This window comes from Schistocerca gregaria, chromosome 6, assembly GCF_023897955.1.
Source record: "Schistocerca gregaria isolate iqSchGreg1 chromosome 6, iqSchGreg1.2, whole genome shotgun sequence".
NCBI lineage: Eukaryota > Metazoa > Arthropoda > Insecta > Orthoptera > Acrididae > Schistocerca > Schistocerca gregaria.
In genome coordinates, this window is record NC_064925.1 from 131,639,556 (window position 1) to 131,665,955 (window position 26,400).

Sequence of the window (26,400 nt, forward strand, 5' to 3'; positions counted from 1 at the left end):
ATGGCAAAACTTTCAATAGCAAGTTGCATTTTGCCAGTGGTCCACTTTGGTTTCTTAACTTTTTTTTAATTTTTTGTAAACTCTTTTTGGTTTTTATAACTGCATATCAAATAATATTTCAACAAGCTTTCAGGTTTAGGCATATTTTGGAGATAGAAGCAGGCTTCCTGAATCAATATGATTATGACAAGCTGGTCAACTGTCATGACTGCAGCACCTATTCCTGTGTGATTTGAAGCCACTCAAGATCACCACATCAGTATTTATGATATTCACAACACTGAACAACTGTTTGACATGAATTAAAAGAACTCCATGTGACACAAAACCTATTTACGGTCTTATAATTTTATACTTTAAGCATAAGAAGTCAGTAAGGAGACTTTTTATCACTACAACTGTTATCAATAGCTCCTGGGGAAGTTTCCTGATTTGAAACTCACAAAAGGAAGAAGTAATATGTGACTATAACATATCTGAACCATCTTTGTTACCAACTTCAACAACTAGAAGAATTAAATAGAGAAAGTCTGGAAGTAACAGCACAAAGCAATTACAACATTACAACACTGTACAATAAACGTACCAGTATCAATAAGAAAGTAGTACAAATTAATGATGAAACTAGGAAACAATTGATGAGTTTTTGTCTTTAGGGCAGTTGAAGGCAACAACTAGATGGACAAAAATAATAAACTTTATAGTGCTTTTAAAAATGAACTTTTTTTTCCTCCAAAACTAATAAAAGTTAAAAACCACTGAGTACTAGCACTTCTGATTTACTTCATTGAAACAATCATTTGAAGGAGAATATTTTATCGTACTTTTCAGCCTTGAGTGACAAACTCACCTCTGATTTTGATTGGATGGGACTGACGGTGTAAAGGGGACCAAACTATGAGAGGAAGGAAAAGACCAATCCTAATACACCCAACTGCAACTGAGAATCAACGAATCCAAGAGATAGAAGCAAGTGGACATGAGAAAGGGATGATAAGGATTAAAGTGGGTGAGTTGCTCCATCAGAAGGCAGCTGGAGGTCCCTGGGACATGTTATGTGGTGGGAAATGCACAATCTGCAACTGACCAGTGTTTTCCTCAACCTACATCACAATAAGAAAACTAGTATTTTCCTCATTCTCCATTACCACAAGCAAATTAGCAATGCAGACAAGTTGATAAAATCTCAGGAAAGAGAACGGCAATGAGACATTAAAGCAAACAAAATGTAAAAGAACAAGAATAACAAAGGTGGGAAGACCAGAAAGCATGCAGGATCATCAAGCAAGAGCAGCCATAGGCCCCGAGTCACAGCAGGCTATGGGACACTCCTCCATCCCTCATGTGGTCCACAAGGCCAAAGTGCCCCATGTCACAGAGAGGAGTGGACCCCACTTTCATGAGTAAAATTTAAAACCAAATAAGCCACTCTGGCATCATCTGCTAGCACCCAAGGCAGCATGTCAGCAAGTTTAAGATTTCACAATTAGGTAGCCAAAATTAGGGCAGTAAAGTAGGGCTTGGTCACTGTCAGACAGGCACCATGCTGGCAGTCGGGTGGATCCTCACATCGTGTGATATTGCTATGTGGCCAATGTGAAGTAGACAGAAAATGATGGAGTCCTTAGGAGACATATGAAGGGAAGAGTGCTACATGATTGTGGTCCCCTTTACTGCCCACAGCTTGTTTGGAGAAACCACGGCATATCATTCCATGTTCTAAGCTTCCAACAATTGATGGTGTAGACTCAGCCGAAGGTCCAGTTCTGGTACTCCCATCTTGAAAACATTCTACAAGCCAACTTAGCCAATTGGTCAGAAAGTTCATTCTCTGGGATCCCAACATGATCAGTGGTCCAGGCAAAGAAAACTGACTGTCAATACGATGAAGATCAGGAACAAGATCCTGGATAGTCACAGTCAATGGGTGTCAAGGGTAGCACTGGCTGATAGCCTGAAGGTTACTCATGGAATCAATGCTGATTAAGAACATCTTGGGTGCAAGAATGAACATGACTGACGGCTTGATTGATGGCCATCAGTTCAATAGTGAATGCACTGCATCCATTTGGCAGAGAGCATAGTTCACTGCACTTTGTGTATGTGTAGGCAAAACCAGTAGGTCCATCAACTGTCAAGTGAACGGTGTATGCCACATCCAAACCCAGAAAAACTCAAGGATGGCTAGGAACGTGCAGCGAAAAACCATCATGAGGTTCATAGTCTTTCAGTCTGAAGGCTAGGTCAAGACAGATCCAAGGTCAGGCTACAAATCATGGGGGTGTACACAGCCACTCTCTCACAAGAGGTGACAGTGGATGAAGGTGGAGTTCAGAGCAGAGACACTGTCTGTGAAGTGTGATCCTGACTCCAGGCCTGGTCCTCTGTTACAGGCACTGCAATGCCTAGCAGGAAAAAGAACATGGCAGTTCGTATGCTCAGGGGAGTAGCAAATGTATATCACATATTTGAGCAGCAGTTGTAGGCACCTGATCTGTAGTGGACAGAACCCAGCCTCTGCAAGTAGGCTGGTTACAGGGCTAATCCAAAAGGCACTTGTCACAAGTCACACCTAACAATGGTGTATCAGGGCCACCATCCACAATGCTGAAAGTGATACAGAGCCATATGCCAAACTCCAATAATCAAGACAGCACAGGATCAGAACTTTGGAAAGAAACAGAAGTGTAGAGTGGTCTGCACCTCAGCTAGCATTACTGTGACAGTGAAAAGTATTTACAGTGTGACCAGAACTTTCACTTAAGTTGGTGAAGATGAGGAAGCTACGTCGCCAACTGGGCATTGAAGACCAGTCCTAAAAACTGATAAACTCCACCACATTGAACAATTGATTGTTGTGGTAGATTTCTGGATGCGGATGGACAGTATGACGGTAACAGAAATGCACGATGCAAGTCTATGTGACCAAAAGTTGAAAGACATGAGTGAGAGCCCATGACTGTGCCTTTTGTACGGCACCCAGCAGTCAGTGTCCAACAACACCTACAGTTGAGGAGCAGTAGTAAAAACAAAAATTGTCAGCATAGAGGGAGGGTGACACTGCAGACCCCTTAGCTGTAGCGAGACCATTGATGGCCAATAGAAAAAGGGGCACACACAATAAGAAGCCCTATGGGACCTTGTTCTCTTGTATATTAGGTGAGATTGGTGTGTGGGGGGGGGGGGGGGGGGGGGAGTTACTGTGGGAAGCATCAAGCTGAACATGGAAAGTATGGAATTATAAGATGTTCCATGCAGAAATCAGGAGCAGACCCCTGCAATAGCACTCATGTAGGATAATGAGGATGTGGTGACCCATTTGATGACACAAGCCTTTCGTAAATCAAAGAAGACACTGATGATGTGTTGACAGCAGGCAAAAGCCATCCAGACAGCAGATTCCAGGCAGACCAAATTGTCAGCAGTAAAACATCCTTGCGAAAAAGCACCTTGGGACAGAGCCAAAAGGCCCCAAGACTCAAGTTACACTCAAACAACTTGCTGAGAATATTAGTGAGACTAATTGGGTGATAGCTTCCATCTCAAGAGATGTTTACCAGATTTCAGAACCAGGACTATCATGCTGAGATGGAAACTCCAGATATCGTTGAAAATGTCTAGGACATGACACTAGCAATACGACAGGTTTTTGAGCATCTTACTATGGACAAATTTCCAACTCCTGCAGTTATGTCAAGGCAAAGGGCTAGAGCACTAAAGAATTCCCACTCACTGAATGGAGCATTTTATGGCTCCAGGTGGCATGCAGTGAAAGGTAAGAAAATTACCTTCACCTGCTGTTTGAGAACATGAAATGTAGGGTGATAGTTCTGCGACAGGGTGTGGGTAAATGAAGAAACACCATTCAGGGATATACCAGAAACATCTGTGGTGGGCTGGTGTCCACACAGGTGCTGAATCTTTTCCCAAGCCTGATAAGGGGGGTACACAGTCCAATGGTAGTAACAGACTGTTTCCAGAGTTCTTGTTTCTATCGTTTTATTAGGTGGTGAACTGAGGCACAAAGTTGTTTAATGGTGATAAGATGCTCCATTGATGGGTGACATTATGGCAGTGGACAGCCCTCCAGTGATGTCTAATGGCCATGGTGATTCAGAGGTCCACCAAGATAATGTCTTCCAATCAATGAGGGGACCCTGTGTAACAGGGGATTGCTAAGTCAGCTGTGTGGATGCCCAGGTGAGTGATGCTGAGTGAGGGACAGGACAACTGCAACGTGATCACTGTCACACAGGCCGTCATGGACTCTCCAATGGATGAAGGAGGGAAGACAAGGGCTGCAAATAGGAAGAGTAATGGTATGAGACAAAGACTGAGCTCTGGGGACAGTTTTCAATAACTTTGCTGTGGTCAGTAACTGTGGTTCCACCCCACAAAGGATTGCGGGCACTGAAGACATCAAAAACGAGGAAGAGTGGGGGAAGCTGAGAAATCCGTGCAGACAACATGTTCTGAGACAATTCAATATTTGGAAGGAGATATACATTACAGACGGTAAAACCCAGAGACATCCTCACACGAAAAGTCACAGCCTCCAAAGGTGTATTGAGTGGCACATGTATGCTGTAGACAGAGGTCAGAATTTATGTGCAAACTCTGCCCAACACTCTTTCAAAGTCATCGTGATTCTTAAAATAGCCTTGATAGCCATGGAGGGTAGGGGTCTGCATTATGGGAACCACGTTTCCTGGAGGGTAATGCAGAAAGCAGAGTGAAGAAAGCAGAGTGATGCAGAAAAGACATCGAAGCTCTGCAAGTCATGCCCCAGGGCCATCAGCTGCCACCAATTGCAAGAATGTGGCATCAATACACATTGGTTCTGAATTAGGTTGTGTGTGGGGATTATGTGCCACAGGAGTTGGCAGGAACCCTGCCTCAGATGGAACACACGAGGTCCTGTGAAACAGGGACCACTATAGTCTCCTTCTTGGAGGAATTCTTCTTCTCCTTCTTCTACTTAGATTATTTCGATATTTGTACTTGTCTGCCTTAGGCCAGTATTACACTGTCAAATTTCTTTGTCAAAGGTTTGATCAAACAGAGATCCTGAGTTCGAGTCTCGGTCCGGCACACAGTTTTATCTGCCGGGAAGTTTCATATGATCAAATATTCGTCAAATTTATTTTACAAAGATATTTGATGTGGCACTAAAAAGTATTACATTGTCATATTTTTCGTTGAAGTTCAGGATGGCTGACTACAACAACTTGTCATTAACTGCAGCAGTTGCATGTACCACTATTCCACTGTGTGCACACGAGGTAGAGAAGCGGATAAAAAAAAAGGAACGTACCTGGGTGAAGCCGTGGGTTTAACGACGATATGATAAAAGCATTCAACAAAACTTGTTACGTGAGCTTGTAGTGGAGGACATCAAGTCGTACATAAATTACTTACAAATGGATGAGCATACATTTCAGTATTTGCTCAGTAAAGTGTATCCTCATATCACAAAGCACAGTACTCACTTAAGAATTGCTACATCTGCAGATGACAGGCTCACTGTAACACTCTGATTCCTTGCTACAGGAGAGAGTTAGGTTGCCTTACATTTAAAGTGTCTCTCAGATTCATACATCTCTATTAATTTTGTAGTTGTTGGTACACACCAATTATATTTACCAGCCATATTTATAAACACACAACAGATGGCAGAATGCTGCAGCGATGCTAGCGCTCCACTTGGTAACATGTCACATTGCAGTGAACAGAAGACAAGCGACTTATGACCAAATCTACAGCGAGGCCCTGGATTTGATCAAATTTATTTGACGACAGACGACATTTGACAAAGTGCCCTATTACACCATCAAACTTCTTTGACATAAATTTTGACATATCAACTTTGACAAAGAAATTTGATAGTGTAATACCGACCTTAGTTTCAGGGACAGATGAGGTACATCAAGTACTATGACCTGCAGCCCATGACTTCTTCAGCAACTGGCTGGTCTCTGGTTGCAGATCAGCAGAAATCTGCAAGGGGAGCATCCCAAGGGGCACTTTCCCAGTGAGATATGTTGGAGGAGGATGATGATGCTTCTACAGCTGGTGGCTGTGGATTGACTTCCCTGACAGAAGAGGAGTCAATGCTCCCAAAGTGCTTGTGGAGGGAAAGAGTAGGTGTGGAGGGGGGGGGGGGGGGGGGCATCCACCATGGAAGCGAGTGTATCTGAGTGACCCTGAGGGCCCAACATAGAAGGCACAACAGGCAAAGGTACTGTTGCTAGAAGGATGACATTGCAACCATATCATGCATCATTGTCATATTTTTCCCTAGTCTCTTGATATGTCAGTCAATTAAGAGTCTTATATTCTTGGATCTTTTTTCTTGTTGGAAAATGGTCCGGTACACACTGGTGGGAGGGTAGGGGGAAGAGGGGAGGGGGAGGCAGGAATTGGAGGAGAGGTGACAGGGGGCAGCACAAGGAATGTTTGTGTGCAACTGACATCCATAAATCCCAACAGACAGGGCTAGTGTTACAACGTGGAAACATGTGCCTGAATCTCATAGATTTGAAGTCCCACATGATAGGGTACACAAGGTTCTACATCACATCAGTACACCATCACCTTGTACGGTTCACCTTCAAAGACCAAGATGAAGTCCCAGTAGCAACACTATTGTCCTTTAGGCCCTACTGGACATGACGGAAAAAATGTATGCCACATCACTCTAAATTGACAAATAACTCGTCACCTGTCTATAAAAGGAATTTATGGTGGAAGATGATACCCTGTACCATACTGAGACTGTTATGGGAAGATATAGTGACAGAAATGTCACTGAGCTTGTGACATGTGAAGAGTGCTAATGACTGGCAGGGGATGCCGTTTTAATCAAAACTGAACCACTCTTCATTTTCGAGGTCATTGCTACTTTCCCACACCTATCCTAAAGCTGCTAAACAAAGAGTAATGACTTTGTGGGCAAAAAGGAACCCCATTGGTCCTAGAGCAAACTACATATTGGAGGGAGTATTTCTCCCTTTGTCTCTTAGCCCTTTCTGCCCATGGCATAGCCAGAAAAGGAAATATTTTGGGGCTATATTTCTCAGCATTGTAAGAATCTTTTCCTCCAGAAGAGACTGCTGGGGTCATGTGACCACCAGCAGAGGAAAGCCTAATCCGCTTCATATGCGATTCACCTGCCATTGTGCCTTCTACTCCGAATGGGTGCTCTCCCCATAGGTGCCACCCAGTCTCAGCAATTTCAATAGAGACTATATAGTTTAGGATGAAAAGGTGTGTAAAGTGCTGGGGCACCTGGATGGGGAAGGGGGGGGGGGAGGGGGAGGAATGTCCAAAATCAGAAACTAAAGCCAAGTGTGGTTGGCACCAAAAAGATCATCCAATGGATAGGCAGAGGGGAAGCAGCATAGTAGCAGCATGGGCTTGCAGCACATGAAAGGAAATAGCACTGCAATGGTTGGGGCTCCCTGTTGGCGAAGCACAGACTCAATAAAGAGTTGTCAGCCTCCTGGAAGTCTGGCTTCAGGTTCTTAGCAAGTCATCAAGGCTGAAAAGTATAGTTCTCTATTTATATTGTGTATCTGAACCAGGGACCTAAAAACAACAGAGATGCTTCATCCCTGTCACAGCCCTCCCCACACCAAACACAGGGTTATTGTGCAGTTCGGCCCCCAGTGGACCCCCTGGGAACATCTCATACCACACAAGTGTAACCCCAAATGTTTGCGTGGTAGAGTAACTATGGTGTACACGTATGTAAAGACAGTGTTTGCGTGTCGACTGCCGTCATTGTGTAACTCAGGCAGAATAAGGGGAACCAGCCCGCATTCGCCGAGGCAGATGGAAAACCACCTTAAAAACCATCCACAGCCTGGCTGGCACACTGGACCTTGACACTAACCCACCGAGCAGATTCGTGCCAGGGACTGGCACACCTTCCCGCTCGGGAAGGAATGCGTTAGACCGTGCAGATAGCCAGGCAGGTTTGTCTATTTATAACTTTCAATGCAAAACCAATCTGAAAAATCACAAACATTCAGCAAGCACTAGAGAAATGCATGTTTAAGATTACCAAGGGAGCCAAAGAAATGGACGAATGGGTCAGAGCATAGACTGGAGTGGAAGATGTGATTATGACCGAAATAAAAATGAAAACAAAGGTGGGCAAGACATTTTGCCGATTGAATGGATGGTAAACTGTTTATTAGCTGGATACCAAGAGATAAGAAAGTACTGTGATGATGATCTCTTGGCAGGTAATTTATGACATTTTAAAACATACAAGAGAATCATGGATGTGTAAAGCTTAAGATGATAATTCAGCAAAAGCCTAGAGCAGGCCTCTATCTAGCAGTGAATACTGATAAATTGCTGCTCCATAAATAACTGAAAAATCATATTGAAGATTCTCCATTTCATTATAATAGTTCAATGATGACTTATTTACTGCCAAACAAACTGATACAAATTTATGAGAGCTGAATGTGGCTGATAGTTAATAAAATAAATAGATGATAGCATAGTCAGCTAGACTAGGTTCAGAGTTGCATAGAAGTTAGTAGTTTCCCCAGTGATTACCCACTGTAGCCATTACATCAGACAGGCTGTGGGTATGAATCTTTCAGGTGGAGTGTCGCATTACAAATGAACTGAAGCCTCCTATTTACTTCACCATAAGCCTATCTGTTATGTATACATCAGCTGTTAATTACAGAATAAGGTGAAGAGTGAAAAAATTTTTTGCTGTGTGTCCTGTGAGATGATCAAAAATTTTGTCATGATATTATTGGAGCATTCCATTATCTGGCATGCAGAGCACAAGAACAAACACTGCATCATTTTCTCACACAGTTGTTTGCATGCCACAGATTCTAAATTAAGTGTATGTAGGTAGCTGGAATTTTCACCCCCACAATACTGATAAATTGCAGTTGATGATCATCAACTCTGAGTTAGGAATGGGTTAAAAAGATTGATGGGACAATGGGAGGAATAATATATCTCATCATGACACATCTCATTAAAATTCTTCTGGGTGCAATGCCACATCATCATATAAAATTCTTAAACTACTAAAATAACCAACATTTCAGCCATGTTGAAGCAGCCTTTCTCAGGGCAATTCTAATGGTGTAATAAGGCCACTGATAACAGGGGCTCACTGATGTCATAAGATCACTGACTGCTTCATATCCACATGTTATTCTCTGGTTTTGCATAGCACTATGAATCCAAACTGTAACATCCATGATGTAGACAAGGACATATACATTTTCGCATTTCTTGAAGTGATTATGCACATATTTTTCTACTTTTACAGTCAGCTGCTACCTCTTTCACCAGGTTAATACTCACTCAAGAAAATTGTGTCATACGTGAAGATATAGGTTTTGCAATTAATAATCAAGTGATTAATCTATAAAATAAATAATACTGACATATCATACATCACAGCTGCAGTCAAGAAATATCTTTTCTCCAAGTACATGACTAACCAAGAACACGTGTTGCATTTTGGGAGTAAGAAAGTCCTCGGTATACTTGCAAATCTGATTATACACCTCATGTGGATAAGTCTGTCTTTAATTATAATCAACACTATACAGTATCAAAAGTATTCCATCTGTATAGAAAAACTGCAACCACCTGGCTATTTCTACATATATATTTCAGGATGTTAAATGAGTGGTACTTGTTTTTCACTTCACTGGTGTTCTTGTAATCATTTCTAGTTTAAATTGATAAGATGACATTTGAAGTCAGAATTCTGCTACAGGTAGACTCTGTAAATAATACTATGTGGTACTACTCAGGTAAGCTATGCTTTTTGTAGCTGTTTCCCCATGCTCTGTCCCAGAAACTGGATACAAGTTATCTGCTCGACATATCTGCGCAAAACTACAATTTCAATTTCACACAATTACCTAGGAAATCTAATAAAGAATGTCAAACTAATTTCACCTAATCATGAGACCTTCCAGAATCCAAGCAGTTTCAGCAGTTTAACTACCCTCTAGTTCCATCTGCATCAATCATCTTTATCACCGTATCACATTTGAATGGGAGTAGCATCTGCGCTCGGTCACTTTTAGCACACCTAGCGCAGGTTTGGTAACTATTTGGTACTCCTCTGGAGTAAGCTGCTTCCTTCACTCATAGCACAGTATCAATGAGGTGCCGCAAGCAGTGGTTAAGTTCATCTGCATCAGCCATTAAATTTGATGATTAATTGCTACATACAGATTTATCACTCAAAAAATTTAAATAGAATGTTGGTTTGCTAATGACCCTAAATTAAACACAGAATCAGGATAATGAGATTAATCACTCCATGTGACTGTCAAAATATTATCACAGAAGGGCATTTGCCACTGGACAACACAGTGAATATGACAATACAATTGTGTTGTTGAAAGTCAGTTCCTGTATTCTGCACAACAGGAAATTAAAGAATTTGCACCTGTTCGCTGGTGCATAGGGTATTTTGTGAATGGGGGGGAGGGGGGTTAAGTTAACCATCAGTTACAGAATCTCATCTTGGATGAGCACGGAATACTTTGCATGGAATGTCATAACTGTTACTAGCTGCGTTGTGAAGAAAATTTTAATTCAGAAAACAACATGGTAGTGACAGATATTAAGATGTTTAAAATGTTTCAGGCTAATGTCACAAGCTGTGGTTCAAATTATGCATCAACTTCCAGTATATAGGTTACACAAGTGTCACTCCTTCCAACATTGTGTAACGATGTACATAGGACACACATTTCTATAAAGAATTGCAGAAGATTGAATTAGGCTGATGACAATGACTACATTACTCTAATCATATGAATGGCTGCCAAAACCACTTACCTAGCTAGAGATTTAGTCTGCCCTCAGATTTGTTGAGAGAAATGGAAAATGTACTCACACAGACAATGACAAAGGAATTACACTTTTATCTGCACATAACAAACTACAATGATTCCAGAATGAGATTTTCACTATGCAGTGGAGTGTGCGCTGATATGAAACTTCCTGGCAGATTAAAACTGTGTGCTGGACCGAGACTCGAACTTGGGACCTTTGCCTTTCATGGGCAAGTGCTCTACGGTAGAGCACTTGCCCGCAAAAGGTAAATGTCCCAAGTTCAAGTCTCGGTCCAGCACACAGTTTTAATCTGCCAGGAAGTTTCAAACTACAATGACTTTACAGTTAAGAGTGTGGTGAACTTATCAACCTCAAAGATCATCAACTGAAATATTTTAACCATCAAGTGCCCCTACTTCAGTGGACTGTGGAAAGCGGAAGAGAAATCTATGAAGTCACAGCCATACAGTGCTGAGATCTACAGAACTCGCTATGGTACCAACTCAGGTATAAACCAGCTTGAATTCAAGGACACTGGGTGCTGTCTTCAATGCTGACATAAGTTCTCCCACTACTCTCAGTACTGGGTGTATACTTTGGGCAGTCACTTTGTGTCCTATCAGAACCTTGTAGCTTTGACATTCTGGCCATGCACAGGTGGCAACAGTAACTGAGGCAGTCCCTTTGGAGGAAGTAATCCACTGAACATCTGCATCAGCTATAGTAACCCACACATGGCATCAGGAGGAGCATGGCAGTCCCAGATCGCGAATTTTGTCATGTGAAAGGTGGGTGGGCCCCATTAAGCAATTGTTCCCTGGCATGTTGATGCATTTATGGTGAACATTATCAGTGGGTAGACTGAGATGTTCATACTGAAACTGCATCCTCCCTTTGCGACTAACCAGTACTTCAGACCTCCACATGTATGATAATGCATAATGAATGCTAACTGTCACATTACAGTTTAAAGCAAACACAACCTTAGCTACTACCTTAGTTTTACAAACTGTTAATATTTGCTTGCAGACTGACTTCTTGTCAGTTTGAATACAGTATTCTTGTATTGTACTCTCACATGTTTTAGACTATGGCACTGTGTAATATTTCTGATGTTTGGAATTGTGTATGGTTTGAAGACTCTAGTGCTGCTGCAATAAGAGCCTCTAAATATGGTTGCATAGAATTGAAGACACGTTCCTTGGGACCTCCCTCCATGTGCTTTGCATGAGACTTTATAAATCATCAACAATGGTTGGTGGAGGACTTCTAATATGTTGCCAACCAACCAAAATGGTCAATATGCCAGATGAATGAGCAGTTTGAGAAGCAGTGTGACCACTTACACTTCAAAGATGGCTTGCACATTCTATGCCTCCCAAATGCCATTTGACAGTGTCATCATAAGGAGTTGCCTACATGAGAGGCAATAACTCAAGCTTTACAATCTTTCTGGTGTAGCTGATCAGACTACATTCGATACACAGGGGCCACAATTGATTATTGAAACCAATGAAGTCCCAATCCACTTTCCTTGGTGTTTACCTGGTTTACTAACAAATTAAGTAATTATGCAGAGAGTGGTCACTTAGCAGAACTTAACCTATATGCAGTCTTTACTCTAGGATCTATCAGAGTTGTACTTGACTGAAAAGTTAGAATTTTGTCATTCAGCATGTTAGTGACAGCATTCATGTGCCCAATGCAGTGTTAGGCATTTTTCATTTCTAGACAATGGAAATAAGTGCAATGATGACTGCACCACAAGTCCAGCTCACAGATGACAGAATCGATCTTGAATTATATTACACTAAGCACGTTCTGCACCTCTACAGGACTGGGAAAGAGAGTTTGATGACATTAACTGGTGAGGGTATAGCAGTTGGGTGTGGGGCCACATGTGGTCAGAAACCTATTGTCATGGATAGAAGGACTAGGCCTTTTTACATTGAAACATGACACCAGGTTCCCCTCTCAATCAGTTTAAGAGATTTCTTCATTACGTAAACAGAAGATAGAATGTACTACAATGAAGTGCACAAATACCACTCAAATTTTCTCAGCATTATCTGTTATTCAGCAAAATTAAAATAAATCAATTGAAAATAAAGTACACCAGTTTGAAGTTGACTTACAGTCTTGGAACAGCACAGTGTGCATTACAGAGCAGTGGTGCTGAAATAATGAAATACAGTGTGTTGTGATATCATTATCTGAATATGCAAGTTGCTACTTTAGAACTGCATTAAAGAATGGGGGACCAAGTACTTGTATCAGAGATTACACACATGACAAAGCTAGATAAGATGTAACCACAATTAGAGTAGATAAACATTTCAATTGGCAGCCACTGAACCAACAAAGCTACACCATCATAGGAAGTTATTTATTCTGTGTGTGTATTACTCAGTAATGTGGACATTTTCTTCAACAAATTAACTGAGGTACTGAAAGAAAGTCCCAGTCACCAAAACTAACATAATAATATGTGGAGACATGAATATTAACATAGCTGTTGAGTGTGGAATTAGAAATAATTTCATAAATACTTTGGGCACTTTTGGTGTGGCACAAGTGGAAAATATTGCCATTAGGGTATCAAAGAGTCCAGCGTCATTCTTAGGCCACGTGCTTACATATATTGGCACCTAAAATTGTAAAATACTTGTTGAGATCTTGGCCTTTTTGTAGATCTGCAAAACTGCAGGTCTATAAAAGGAACTTCTCAGATGGAAAATACATATTTTTTTTCTAGGGCCTTGACAAATCAAATCTGGGATAAAGTTTATATGGAACACAATAAAGATTCTACGATCTCTAAACTCTGCACAATGTTTAAAATAATTTTTAAGGAGTAGCCACTTCTGCAGCAGCATCCAAGGAAAATAGATGGACGACCACAAGTATCAGAAAATCCTCCCAGTCCTTATATTTGGCAGTTCTTCATAAAAGATAAACAATAATTTTCAGTTCCTAGATTACTATCAGAGGTATAAAAATTTACAAGATGGTACTGCTTGCTGCAAAAAAGTCGTTCACAAAAAACAAATATATAATGCTGGGAATGAAAGTTTAGTAGCATGGGATGTCAAAAACAAGAAACTGCAAAAGGCTCCTGTTTCTGTTCTAGAGGCATGCACAGAGAGGAGCCCTATTATCAAACATAATAAATCAGTCCTTCACTTCAAGTGAGTCTAAAACGTATGAGCTGTGTCATTACCAAGAAAAAGTAATGCGGAGTGTTTGAAAACTACAGACCAGTTTCACTTCTGCCTGCATTCTCAAATATAATTGAATCAATCATTAATAAAAAACTAATAAGTAATACAAGTTGCACAATATTTTTAACTTGGCACAGTTTGGTTTCTGAAGGGGAAAAAGTACACTATTGGCCATTACAGAGCTCACAAAAGTAGTACTTTAAGCTCTTCACAAGGATGGCTGTGTTTTCATACTTGTAGACTTGTCCAATATTTTTAACATTGTTGACTAAAAAATACAAAAGCAAGAAGTGGTGCCAATCTTATTTGGAAAATAGGGTGCAGGAGGTAGAGATAGTTTACACATTTGTTGATGGTAAAATTTTAGTAAAAGGATTGTCAGACGAGAAACATACATACTATCTGATCAATAGTATCCAGACACAGATATAAAGATGAGGTGTGTCCACATTTTGTCTCTTTAATGGCTTTAACTCTGCTGGGGACATATTCAATAACGTGTCCGAATGTCTGTGGAGAAATGGTCACCCATCCTTCCACAGGAGCTGAAACCAGCGACAGTAGTGATGACGTGAGAGTCTGGAGCGAAGTAGACATAACAACTCATCCCAAAAGTGTTCCACTGAATTCAGTTTGGACTCTGGGCAGACTAGCCAGTCCATCGCAAAAATGTTACTGCCCACAAACCATTGCCTGACATATGCTGTTTTATGATAGGGCACAGTGTCATGCTGGTACAATCAATCATAGCCCACAAAATGTTCCTCTGTTAAGTAGTACACAACGCTGTCAAAGGTATTCCTACCATATATATATATATATATATATATATATATATATATATATATATATATATATATATATATATATATAAAGAAACTTCCACATCGGAACTAATATATTAAAAACAAAGATTCCAAGACTTACCAAGCGGGAAAGCGCCGGTAGATAGGCACAATGAATAAAACACACACACAGAATTTCGAGCTTTCGCAACCGGTGGCTGCTTCGTCAGGAAAGAGGGAAGGAAAAGGAAAGGTGAAAGGATGTGGGTTTTAAGGGAGAGGGTAAAGAGTCATTCCAATCCCGGGAGCGGAAAGACTTACCTTAGGGGGAAAAAAGGATAGGTATATACTCACACACTCTCACACACACACACACACACACACACACACACACACACACACACACACACACATCCATCCATACATACACAGACACAAGCAGACATATTTAAAGGCAAAGGGTAAGGGCAGAGATGTAAGTCGAGGCGGAAGTGTGGAGGCAAAGATGTTGTTGAAAGACAGGTGAGGTATGAGTGGCGGCAACTTGAAATTAGCGGAGATTGAGGCCTGGTGGATAACGAGAAGAGAGGATATATTGAAGGGCAAGTTCCCATCTCCGGAGTTCGGATAGGCTGGTGTTGGTGGGAAGTATCCAGATAACTCGGACGGTGTAACACTGTGCCAAGATGTGCTGGCCGTGCACCAAGGCATGTTTAGCCACAGGGTGATCCTCATTACCAACAAACACTGTCTGCCTGTGTCCATTCATGCGAATGGACAGTTTGTTGCTGGTCATTCCCACATAGAAAGCGTCACAGTGTAGGCAGGTCAATTGGTAAATCACGTGGGTGCTTTCACACGTGGCTCTGCCTTTGATCGTGTACACCTTCCGGGTTACAGGACTGGAGTAGGTGGTGGTGGGAGGGTGCATAGGACAGGTTTTACACTGGGGGCGGTTGCAAGGGTAGGAGCCAGAGGGTAGGGAAGGTGGTTTGGGTATTTCATAGGGATGAACCAAGAGGTTACGAAGGTTAGATGCACGGCGGAAAGACACTCTTGGTGGAGTGGGGAGGATTTCATGAAGGATGGATCTCATTTCGGGGCAGGATTTTAGGAAGTCGTATCCCTGCTGGAGAGCCACATTCAGAGTCTGATCCAGTCCCAGGAGGTATCCTTTCACAAGTGGGGCACTTTTGGGGTTCTTCTGTGAGAGGTTCTGGGTTTGAGGGGATGAGGAAGTGGCTCTGGTTATCTGCTTCTGTACCAGGTCGGGAGGGTAGTTGCGAGATGCGAAAGCTGTTTTCAGGTTGTTGGTGTAATGGTCCAGGGATTCAGGACTGGAGCAGATTCGTTTGCCACGAAGGCCTAGGCTGTAGGGAAGAGACCGTTTGATATGGAATGGGTGGCAGCTGTCATAATGGAGGTACTGTTGCTTGTTGGTGGGTATGATGTGGGCGGATGCGTGAAGCTGGCCATTGGACAGATGGAGGCCAACGTCAAGGAAAGTGGCATGGGATTTGGAGTAGGACCATGTGAATCTGATGGAACTAAAGGAGTTGAGGTTGGAGAGGAAATTCTGGAGTTGTTCTTCACTGTGAGTCCAGATCATGAAGATGTCATCAATAAATCTGTACCAAACTTTGGGTTGGCAGGCTTGGGTAACCAAGAAGGCTTCCTCTAAGCGACCCATAAATAGGTTGGCATACGAGGGGGCCATCCTGGTACCCAAGGCTGTTCCCTTTAATTGTTGGTATGTCTGGCCTTCAAAAGTGAAGAAGTTGTGGGTCAGAATGAAGCTCGCTAAGGTGACGAGGAAAGAGGTTTTAGGTAGGGTGGCAGGTGATCGGCGTGAAAGGAAGTGCTCCATTGCAGCGAGGCCCTGGACGTGCGGGATCTTTGTGTATAGGGAAGTGGCATCAATGGTTACAAGGATGGTTTCCGGGGTTAACAGACTGGGTACTGATTCCAGGCGTTCGAGAAAGTGGTTGGTGTCTTTGATGAAGGATGAGAGACTGCATGTAATGGGTTGAAGGTGTTGATCTACGTAGGCAGAGATACGTTCTGTGGGGGCTTGGTAACCAGCTACAATGGGGCGGCCTGGATGTTTGGGTTTGTGAATTTTAGGAAGTAGGTAGAAGGTAGGAGTGCGAGGTGTCGGTGGGGTCAGGAGTTTGATGGAGTCAGGTGAAACGTTTTGTAGGGGGCCTAAGGTTCTGAGGATTCCTTGAAGCTCCACCTGGACATCAGGAATGGGATTACCTTGGCAAACTTTGTAACCTTCGTAACCTCTTGGTTCATCCCTATGAAATCCCCAAACCACCTCCCCTACCCTCTGGCTCCTACCCTTGCAACCGCCCCCAGTGTAAAACCTGTCCTATGCACCCTGCCACCACCACCTACTCCAGTCCTGTAACCCGGAAGGTGTACACGATCAAAGGCAGAGCCACGTGTGAAAGCACCCACGTGATTTACCAATTGACCTGCCTACACTGTGACGCTTTCTATGTGGGAATGACCAGCAACAAACTGTCCATTCGCATGAATGGGCACAGGCAGACAGTGTTTGTTGGTAATGAGGATCACCCTGTGGCTAAACATGCCTTGGTGCACGGCCAGCACATCTTGGCACTGTGTTACACCGTCTGAGTTATCTGGATACTTCCCACCAACACCAACCTATCCGAACTCTGGAGATGGGAACTTGCCCTTCAATATATCCAATATATCCTCTCTTCTCTTTATCCACCAGGCCTCAATCTCCGCTAATTTCAAGTTGCTGCCACTCATACGTCACCTGTCTTTCAACAACATCTTTGCCTCCACACTTCCGCCTCGACTTACATCTCTGCCCTTACTCTTTGCCTATCCTCATAAAGTATACTTTTATATTCTGTGTGTATGTATATTTTTGAGGTATTAATTTTAATTGTATTATAATCACAAATGCTTTATCATTGACAAATGATTCCTGTATAAATGAGTAAATTATGCACACAGGATCAGGTAACAGAGCATGATCCAGCACCTGCTTGCACACTGTACAACAATAGTACTACATATGCACCATTGTTGCAGCAGCACCTTGTGAGGGGGCCAAAATAATACCATATGGCAAGCTATTACCTAAATACCAAAATTCAGCCACCTTTGCAGCTTTCGTGTTGTTGTGGAACACTGGTAGCAGTTTTTGTGGTTGCAATTTACCTACTTTCCTTAGACTGAGCTTGGCATACCACTGACAATTCTGGTCATGCAAGAGAAGGCACTGAGATCTCCTTACACGTTTTTGGTACAGTGTTCTACACATACTCCGAATTTTACTTCCTGTGTCTTTTCTTTCTAGGTACTAAAATTATGGCATACATTAAAATATCTGTATGTTTTTATTCCATACTGCATTACAGCTCACTTTGTGGATGACATCCACAGCAGTAACATTTATAAAAAGAACGGTACTTACTTTGTCTAATTTTTCTTGGAGATCACGTATAACGGAAGACTGCTGTTTTGCTGCGGCCTCTGCCTGCACTGCCTGTTGTTTTGATGTTTGTTCTGCTCGTTGTAGATCAGTTTTGTACTGCAATATAGACTTTTCGAGTGCCTCCAACTGAACAACATATATCTCATGGGATCTGTCTGCTTGTAATCGCTGGTTCTCACTTTCTAATCTAATAAGAAATGTAAAAATAAACTAAATGATTACATTTATTTATTCACAGAACAGCTGCAAATGTTTAAAAATTGAGAGAGGAAGTAAAGAATCACCCTTATTCTACCAATTGACATAAATTACAACTACACATATATAAAGTTAGATGAAGTTTACAAGAATTATACATTTTCCTTCTGAGGCTAAATGAAGTATTTACACGTGTCTTCTGAGCCTCTCAGCTTATCTGACACTTCTGTTTTTGATCTACACAAAACTGTAGCTAGTGATGGATTTAATTACATTACATCCAGTCAAAAAATTAACCTAACAATTTTTTTTTTAATTTACTGAGATTTTCCTCAATACAAAAGTTTTTCTCCAACATAACAAATACCTGGAAATTATTACATCTATCGCAAAGATCTTAATTTATCTCCTCAGGATGTCCCTCCACGTGTTTCAATCTAGTGCATCTTCTTCCTCTGTGCCAAATCTTCTCATTGTTAATTGTACATTTTGGAGCCACGTGATTATAGGGCGCCCTCTCTTCTTCTTCCCTTCAGGTTCCCATTCCAGGATCATTTTCGGAATTCTGGCTTCCACCATTCTCCTTACATGGCTGTGCCATTGTAACTTCCTTCTAACCATCACATCATGCATTCTTTCTCTTATTTCCATTCTTTTTACTATTACATCATTTCTTACTTTCTCTTTTCTAGAAATTCTTGCTGAACTTCTAAAAAGTCCGTTTCTACTGCTTGCAGTTTTCTTAGGTGTTTCAAATTTGTAATCTAAGTCTCCACTCCACACATAACTGTGACCTCTAGTATTAATTTATATGTGATTTTTTTGGTTCGGTTTATTATATTTCTGCTTCATAAGATTGAGTAGAGCATCTCAATGACCTTCCTTCCACTGCTAATTCTTTTATTAATTTCTACCTCTGATTTTCCCTGCAACTCTAAAATGGATCCCAAATAACAGAAAGTATTCACCTTCTTAATTTTCTTTCCCTCTATGTATAAGTCATCTGGATCATTAGTGAGGCATTCTGTTTTCTGGTAATTAATCTTCAATCACCAGTTTCTGTATTCCATTGTTGATTGGTTACAAATATAATTTGCATCCTCCCCATCTTGTGCTATAACTATTTGATCATCAGCAAATAGTAGTTGATGTAAATAAATGCACTATTTCATTTCTAGTCCCAACCTATTGCATTTACGAGACCGTATCTTAAGACTGATATCTACATAGATTTTAAATAATGTTGGTGACATGGGGCAGCCTAATAACAGACACTTGTTTGTTCTTCATTTCTGTGAAAGTGTACCACCAGTTTTCATTTAATTTATGTTATCTTTATATATTTCTTTTATTACTTTAAAGGACCCTTTATGTTTGTCAAATGTAATGCTTGCCAAAATAGTTTCCTTGGGACTGTATCATATGCTTTTACTAAATCTATAATCTATGACAATTAATCCCATTTTTCTTCTTCCCCCCCCCCCCCCCCCCTCTCTCTCTCTCTTTCCCCAAGCTCTTTTGTAATGTGACAGTATGGTCTATGCATGATCTACCAGCTGTGAAGCCACATTGTTCTTCCTGGATTTTAAAATTTATTTCCAGCTTCTTTTTTAATGATTTTCCCAAAAATTCTCATTAATGTATTTATAACACAAATTCCTCGGTAGTTCGAGCAGCTTCTGCAATCCCCTTTCTTAAATATAGTATTAATATAGCCCAGCTTTACTTCCTTGGGCATTGAATCTCCATGTAACATTATGCTGAATAACTGTGTTATTGGTTTCATGATTTTGTCACCACCATATTTTAAGAGCTCCATATTGATACTGCCTGGAAAAGGCGATTTACCATTCTTCACTATTCTTAATACCTTACTCACCTTGGTTTCTAAAACTTTGATGTCCTGCCCTTCCTGCTCCTTTTCTTTCACTGTTCCTTCCTAGGCACACTCTTCTCTACCCTCATTCAATAATTTCCCGAAATATTATTCCCATTCTTTTGGTGTTATCAGCTGAAGATTGGTTTTGCCTTTTGTCTCTCATCGAAGTCCTTTTAATACTGACCACACTTGCTTCGCTCTCCAATATCTCAGTTTGCTACTGACACTGGCACATATCCTTTTTCCATGCTTCATTCTTTGCTATCCTTTTTTTTTTTTTTAATCACATCATTCTTCTTTTCCTTGTAAATGGTTTTGTTACTTCCAATTTATTATTCAGCCACCAGTTGAATGTGTTTCTCTTTTCTCCAACTGCCACTTCTATCTCCTACGACCACCATTCTGCTGTACGGCTCTGGTTGTTTTCCCTTACACGCAACACCTCTACTCACGGATTTAATTGCATCACAAGCAGTCAAAAAATTACAGTAACAATAAAAGGAATAGAACACAAAACTATCATAGCCAAGATAGACTCAACATCCTCAGTACAACAAATTTATCTGGTTACTAGTTGCATGTGTAGAGATGAGATTGAAATAATGTACAATGACATATTTATTTATTTACTTATTTAGACTGATCAGATTAGGGCCATCAGGCCCTCTCCTACATCAGACCAGTGTTCCACACATGCAGCATTTCACACATCAGAGTTACATCATGACAATAGTTTTAATAAAAAAATTAGATTACTCTAGTGACAATATGAATAAAGATTAAGACCTAATAAAGTAAATGCTGGCAGTATTTTTACAACAGGTGCTATACATACAGATTATGATAAAAGCAATAATAATAACAGTAAAAAAATCTAATAATAATGATGAACATGAGAAAAATTGGCAATAGTAATGAAGATTTGTGCAGATGTACATTGATATCTTGGTGTGTAAAGTAGATGTTTACTAGTGTAGCGAGTTTTGGGGAAGGGAGATTTAAGGAGGGGGAAAGAAGGAAGTAATGAGATGAAGTGCATTCATGTACAGAGGAAGGTATTACTGTTGCTAAAGTAGATACGTCATTAACTGTTTTTTGAAGCTGGACATGTTTTCAAGTTCTCTAACATAACAAGGGAGGATATAATTCTGATTGTTAATGGATAAGAAAATTCAGCTACGATCGGAGACTTGAGTTCAATAGTAGGAGAAGTAACAACAGTAGGAGAACATGTACTAGAGGAAAGAAATGAAAGGGGAAGCCACCTACAGAATGCAACTATCAGCTGAATTAAATCAAGCACTGCTGAGTGAATTAGTTTAGCAAATGGGACTCTGAAAATATTTGGGTCTAGATGAGTTTTACTATTTCGGAAGCAACAATAACAGATGATGTCCCAAGTAGAGAAGATATACAATACAGACTGGCAATAATAAGAAAAGTCTATTTTCTAACAATGAATATAAATGGAAGAGTCAGGATCTCTTTTCTGAAGATATCTGTGTGGAGCATAGCCTATCCTTGTATGAAGTGAAATTTTAATTATAAACAGTTCAGTCAAGAGCAGAATAAAAGCTCTTGATGTTTGGGGCCATAGAGGAATAGAAGATTTGACGGGTAGATTAGGCATCTAATGAGATGAGAAGATACTGGATCAAATCAGGGAGTAAAGAAATGTATGGCACAACTACTTCTGAGGCATCAACGACTCATCAATCTGATAACAGAAGGAAGTGCGCGAGGTATATATGGTATATGGAGACCAACACTTGACTCCATTAAACAAGTTCAAATGAATGTAGATTTGCATTAGTTATGCAGAGATGAAGATGCTTGCAATGGATTGATTAGCATGGAATACTGCATCAAAGAGTTCTTTGTTAGTCACTTAGTTTGTTGAGATTCTGACTGAAGACGACAACAACAACAACGACAACATGTAACAGAGTAAGATGGGGAAAAATAAATCTCACAACCAGACACTAAGGAATGCCAACATTACATGTATCAGCTTTGACCACGAGGAATCATAGCTTTTACTTATACATTACGAACTACTGCTACTGCTAATACTACTACTAATGCTGCTCCCGCTGCCATTATCCCGCACAGACCAAAGAAATGCCCTTTAGAACTATTTTATCACAGAGCATCTGATTAGTACAAAAGGTATATAGTTTATCTAGATTCAAAAACTGACTCTATATTAGCTGTAAAGCATGAGTAATGATCACTGTAAATAAGTCACTATCCTTGTTATTCACTTGTTGCTCTAGAATAAATAAAGAGATGGTCATGTAAGTTTGTTTAGTTAGTTAGTTATGTGTTCCATCGATCAATCACACGGTACAGTAACCGTTATGATGTGAAACGTGTCAAGTGCACAAGAAATGCACATATGAGACTACATATATATATTTTACAATACAGTGTTATTTCTATTATTTACCCCATTCCCTTAAATGGCACAACATGCATATACTACATTCATAGATTTCTTTATTCCTATTCAAGAATTCGTCTATGGTATAGAAGGAGTTGTCATGGATGTATGATTTCAATTTATTTTTGAAGCAATTACTGCTGTCATCACATACTTAATTTCATCTGGTAATCTGTCAAAAAATTTTATAGCAGCTTATTTTACCCCTTTCTGTGCCAAAGACAGATTGAGTAAAGGATAGTGTAAGTCTTCCTTTTTTCTGGTATTATAATCACGAAAGTCACTGTTTTCAAACTGGTTCATGTTGTCAAGAACAAATTTCATTAGTGAGTAAATGTACTGTGAGGCTGTTGTAAGAATTCCCAATCTTTTCAAAAGATGCCTAGAAGATGTGCGACTATGAACCCCAAATATTATTCTAACCATTTTCTTTTGAGCAGTGAATACTTTTGTCCAAGGGCAGTTACCCCAAAAAATTATTCCGTATGACATCGGAGAGTAACTAATTAGTTAGAAACAATAAACTGCATCTACTTAATATTACAAAAAATGTTGCATCCTTTTTCAAGGTAGCATTTTTCTGGTAATTTCATTGTAAGACTTTTAACTTGAATATACAAATACTTTCTGACAGTTTAACAGCAGGAAATAATCAATACTAGAAGATGCCTCATTTTGCCTTTGATAACTTCGATTGTTTTATACCCTTGTAGGTGTGCACTTGTGATGACTAGTTCACAGGATGACGGAATAAACAGTGTGTGTCTAACAAAAATTGAAAAAAAGGATTTATATGAAAGACTAACTCAAAATTTTGGAGATGAATCATAGTCAGGGGCTATTTCACTGCATGATATTAAGGTTGCTAAAAATATTCCATTTAACAAAGTTGAGGGCATACAGACACAAGGATATTCTTTCTTGAATGTGGCCATGAAAGGAAAAGAAAAGATAAACTACAGTAATGTCAGCTCCTCCCCACTGTAGAACTGATAGAAGTAACGTAGCTATATCAAGTAAAATTCTTGGAGATGACTGTAAACATTTTTTTCTGAAAGTGACAGAGGTACAGGAAATAAAATCATGTTTTTATTGTATGTATATGAGCTGACATTACTTACCTTGATATTTCCGCTTTTAAATTTGTTATAGTTTCACTTAGATGTGTTACTACATTAGAATGGGCCACATCTCCTTCAGAACTATCACAATTCACTCCATTAGCACCAGTAAAACATTTTCCTACAAGAACTTTCGCACTCACTACGTCATTTGAAAACTGTTCACTTTCTTGTTGAATACACACATTATTGTTGTCATAAACAATGTGTGGAGACGCAACGGAGTCACTCTCCTGCGACATTTCATTATTTTCAGCATTAACATTAGTACTAAAAAAGTGTCTGCTTTCGGGTGATGGACTTAACCTTTCTAATTTTTCTGAGTCGGCATCACTAACATAACACTTATTATTCGAATTCAGCGGAGTAATGTTTGCTGATGGATTTACGGATAGGTCAGCTTTTAGCTCTTCATTCTTTTGGTCTTCAAACGGCGCCAATGTGATGAATTCTGGTGAAGAGTTAGAAGTACTGTTCGGGTTATCCGTTTCACTTTGATCATGCTGAGAGTTATTACTCCAATTTAATGCAACCATTTCTGGTGACGAATTACCTGAAATGTTTGACTGTTGTTTACAATTCTCTGAATTAGCATGTAATGTCATGATTTCATTGTATTCATTATTTTCTTCACGACAGTGAGACATGTTTCATTTCAGCTAAAAACTAATATTGTAGGCAGCTTACATCCTGTACACTCGTAGGATAACATTACTAGAAATATTTTAAATCCATTAAGCACTTCGGCAAACGCTAATTACTTGTCTTTCTGCTGCCCTATTGTGATGTCAATATGCTACCATTACGCATTATATAATAACCTCCGACCAACGATGGGCACAGTAGTTTGCCACATTAAGACACTACATGTACCTCTTGTGAGAGAAGAAACTTTCATTTTTTTGTCCTAAACTGTAACGTAAACATAACCTACATACTAAGTTTTGACAGCCAGAGATGCAGTTCATTGACTGCCACCCTGATGACGTCTACGGTACTTAGTCGACGTCTGTCGATAGTCTACAGCTCCCACCAGCATTTTCTTTTTATGTAGCTCTTTGACACTCATGACGTATTAAGAAAACAACGTAAAACATAACTTAAGCAACGAGGATTAGATTATGGAACTCGAAACAAACTAAACACTTAGAATATTATTTTTCATCACCACTTGCGAATCAACCGAAAAGTGTGGCACGGGTCGTTGGCGTTGCCTCGTGGCTGTGTTATGTTACTTGACTCCGGCAGTGTAAGCATGAAAATACTGTTCCTGTGGGGAAGAAAATAAAAACCTTACCTATGTGAATTGTCCTTGGGTTACGTGATGACGATATTCTGTGTCTTCTGCGAGAAAATTATTCTCGTAGCAGGTCAGGCCAACATGTTGTCGGCCCAGGCCACAGACGAGCCGGTTGCAGTATTGTCCGGCTTTCTCATAGAATCTGTCCTGTAAGAGCGGAATGTCTGTGTGCTTGTGCAGTAGGCGGGTCGAGTATTCTCTCACAAGACATAGAGCAGTCTACAGAATTCATTTCTGGAACTTTTGTACCGCTGAGACGAGTTAATAAGGGGCATTTTCACACACAACAGCTGCATATTCCAACACTGGTCGGACCAGTGTTAGGTACAGCGTGATGCCGTGTTGCAGCGGCAGTGTCCGCTGTGGGTTCAGCAGAGGGTAGAGAACGTAAAGGCGCCCTATGGCTCAGCTTCTGATGTCTCAGATATGAGGCGCCCAGGAGAGTCGATGGTTTATGGTAACACCTAGGTACTTCACCGTCTTGCTCCATGGGACCGGTGCTCCCAATATTCTCATGGGCAGAATACTTGGCGGCAGCATTCTTCAGCTCAAGATCGCTGCCTGGCTCTTCGCTGCCCTGAATTTCAGCCGCCATTTCGTTGACCATGATCCCAAGGTGTCGCACCCGAGTTGGAGATGGCGTTGCAATGTGGTCGCATTCATTTTGCGGGTGTACAGCACTGTGTCATCGGCGTAAAGTACCAATTCGACATGTGCCACCGGTGGTATGTCGGCAGTGTACAGTGAGTATAGCAAGAGGCCGAGCACCGACCCCTGTGGACATTTGATCCACTAGGTAGGATCTGAGGAGGACTGCTTGGATCGTGGTATCCCGAGTGCAAAGAGTTTGTACATGAGACTGCCGTGCCACATGCAATCGAAGGCTCTGGACATATAGAGGAACACAGCTCCAAGGTATTCTCTTGTTTTCAGTGCTCTCATCGCTGGCTCTACCAGTCTCAACAGCTGGTGTTGGGTTGAGTGCCCGCTAAGAAAACCAGATTGCTCATCTGGAATTACACCCTCTTGGCTGATGTGTTCCATCAGCCTTTTCACGTACAGTCTCTCGAAAACTTTCGAGATGGTTGGGAGCAGACTAATAGGTCGGTAGCTGGCACAGTCTAACA

The 26,400-nt window shown here is 40.8% G+C and overlaps 1 protein-coding gene across 6 annotated transcripts in view; it reads right to left on the reverse strand.

The window, feature by feature from the left end:
• The window catches only part of LOC126279088 (coiled-coil domain-containing protein 186-like), a 183,766-nt gene extending 158,771 nt beyond the window's left edge, over nt 1–24,995 (reverse strand). For 2 of the 6 annotated variants that reach the window (XM_049979551.1, XM_049979548.1), the window contains exons 1-3: nt 24,527–24,949; nt 23,974–24,424; nt 18,312–18,519 (exon numbers count right to left, since the gene is read on the reverse strand). In XM_049979551.1, coding sequence (XP_049835508.1) covers nt 18,312–18,519; nt 23,974–24,424; nt 24,527–24,620 — 753 coding nt within the window. In that variant the 5' untranslated portion in view covers nt 24,621–24,949. Of the gene's footprint in view, nt 1–18,311; nt 18,520–23,973 lie in introns of all 6 variants that reach the window. The other 4 variants (XM_049979550.1, XM_049979547.1, XM_049979546.1 and 1 more) reach the window with 4 other exon arrangements.
• Between the last annotated feature and the right edge of the window lie 1,405 nt (nt 24,996–26,400).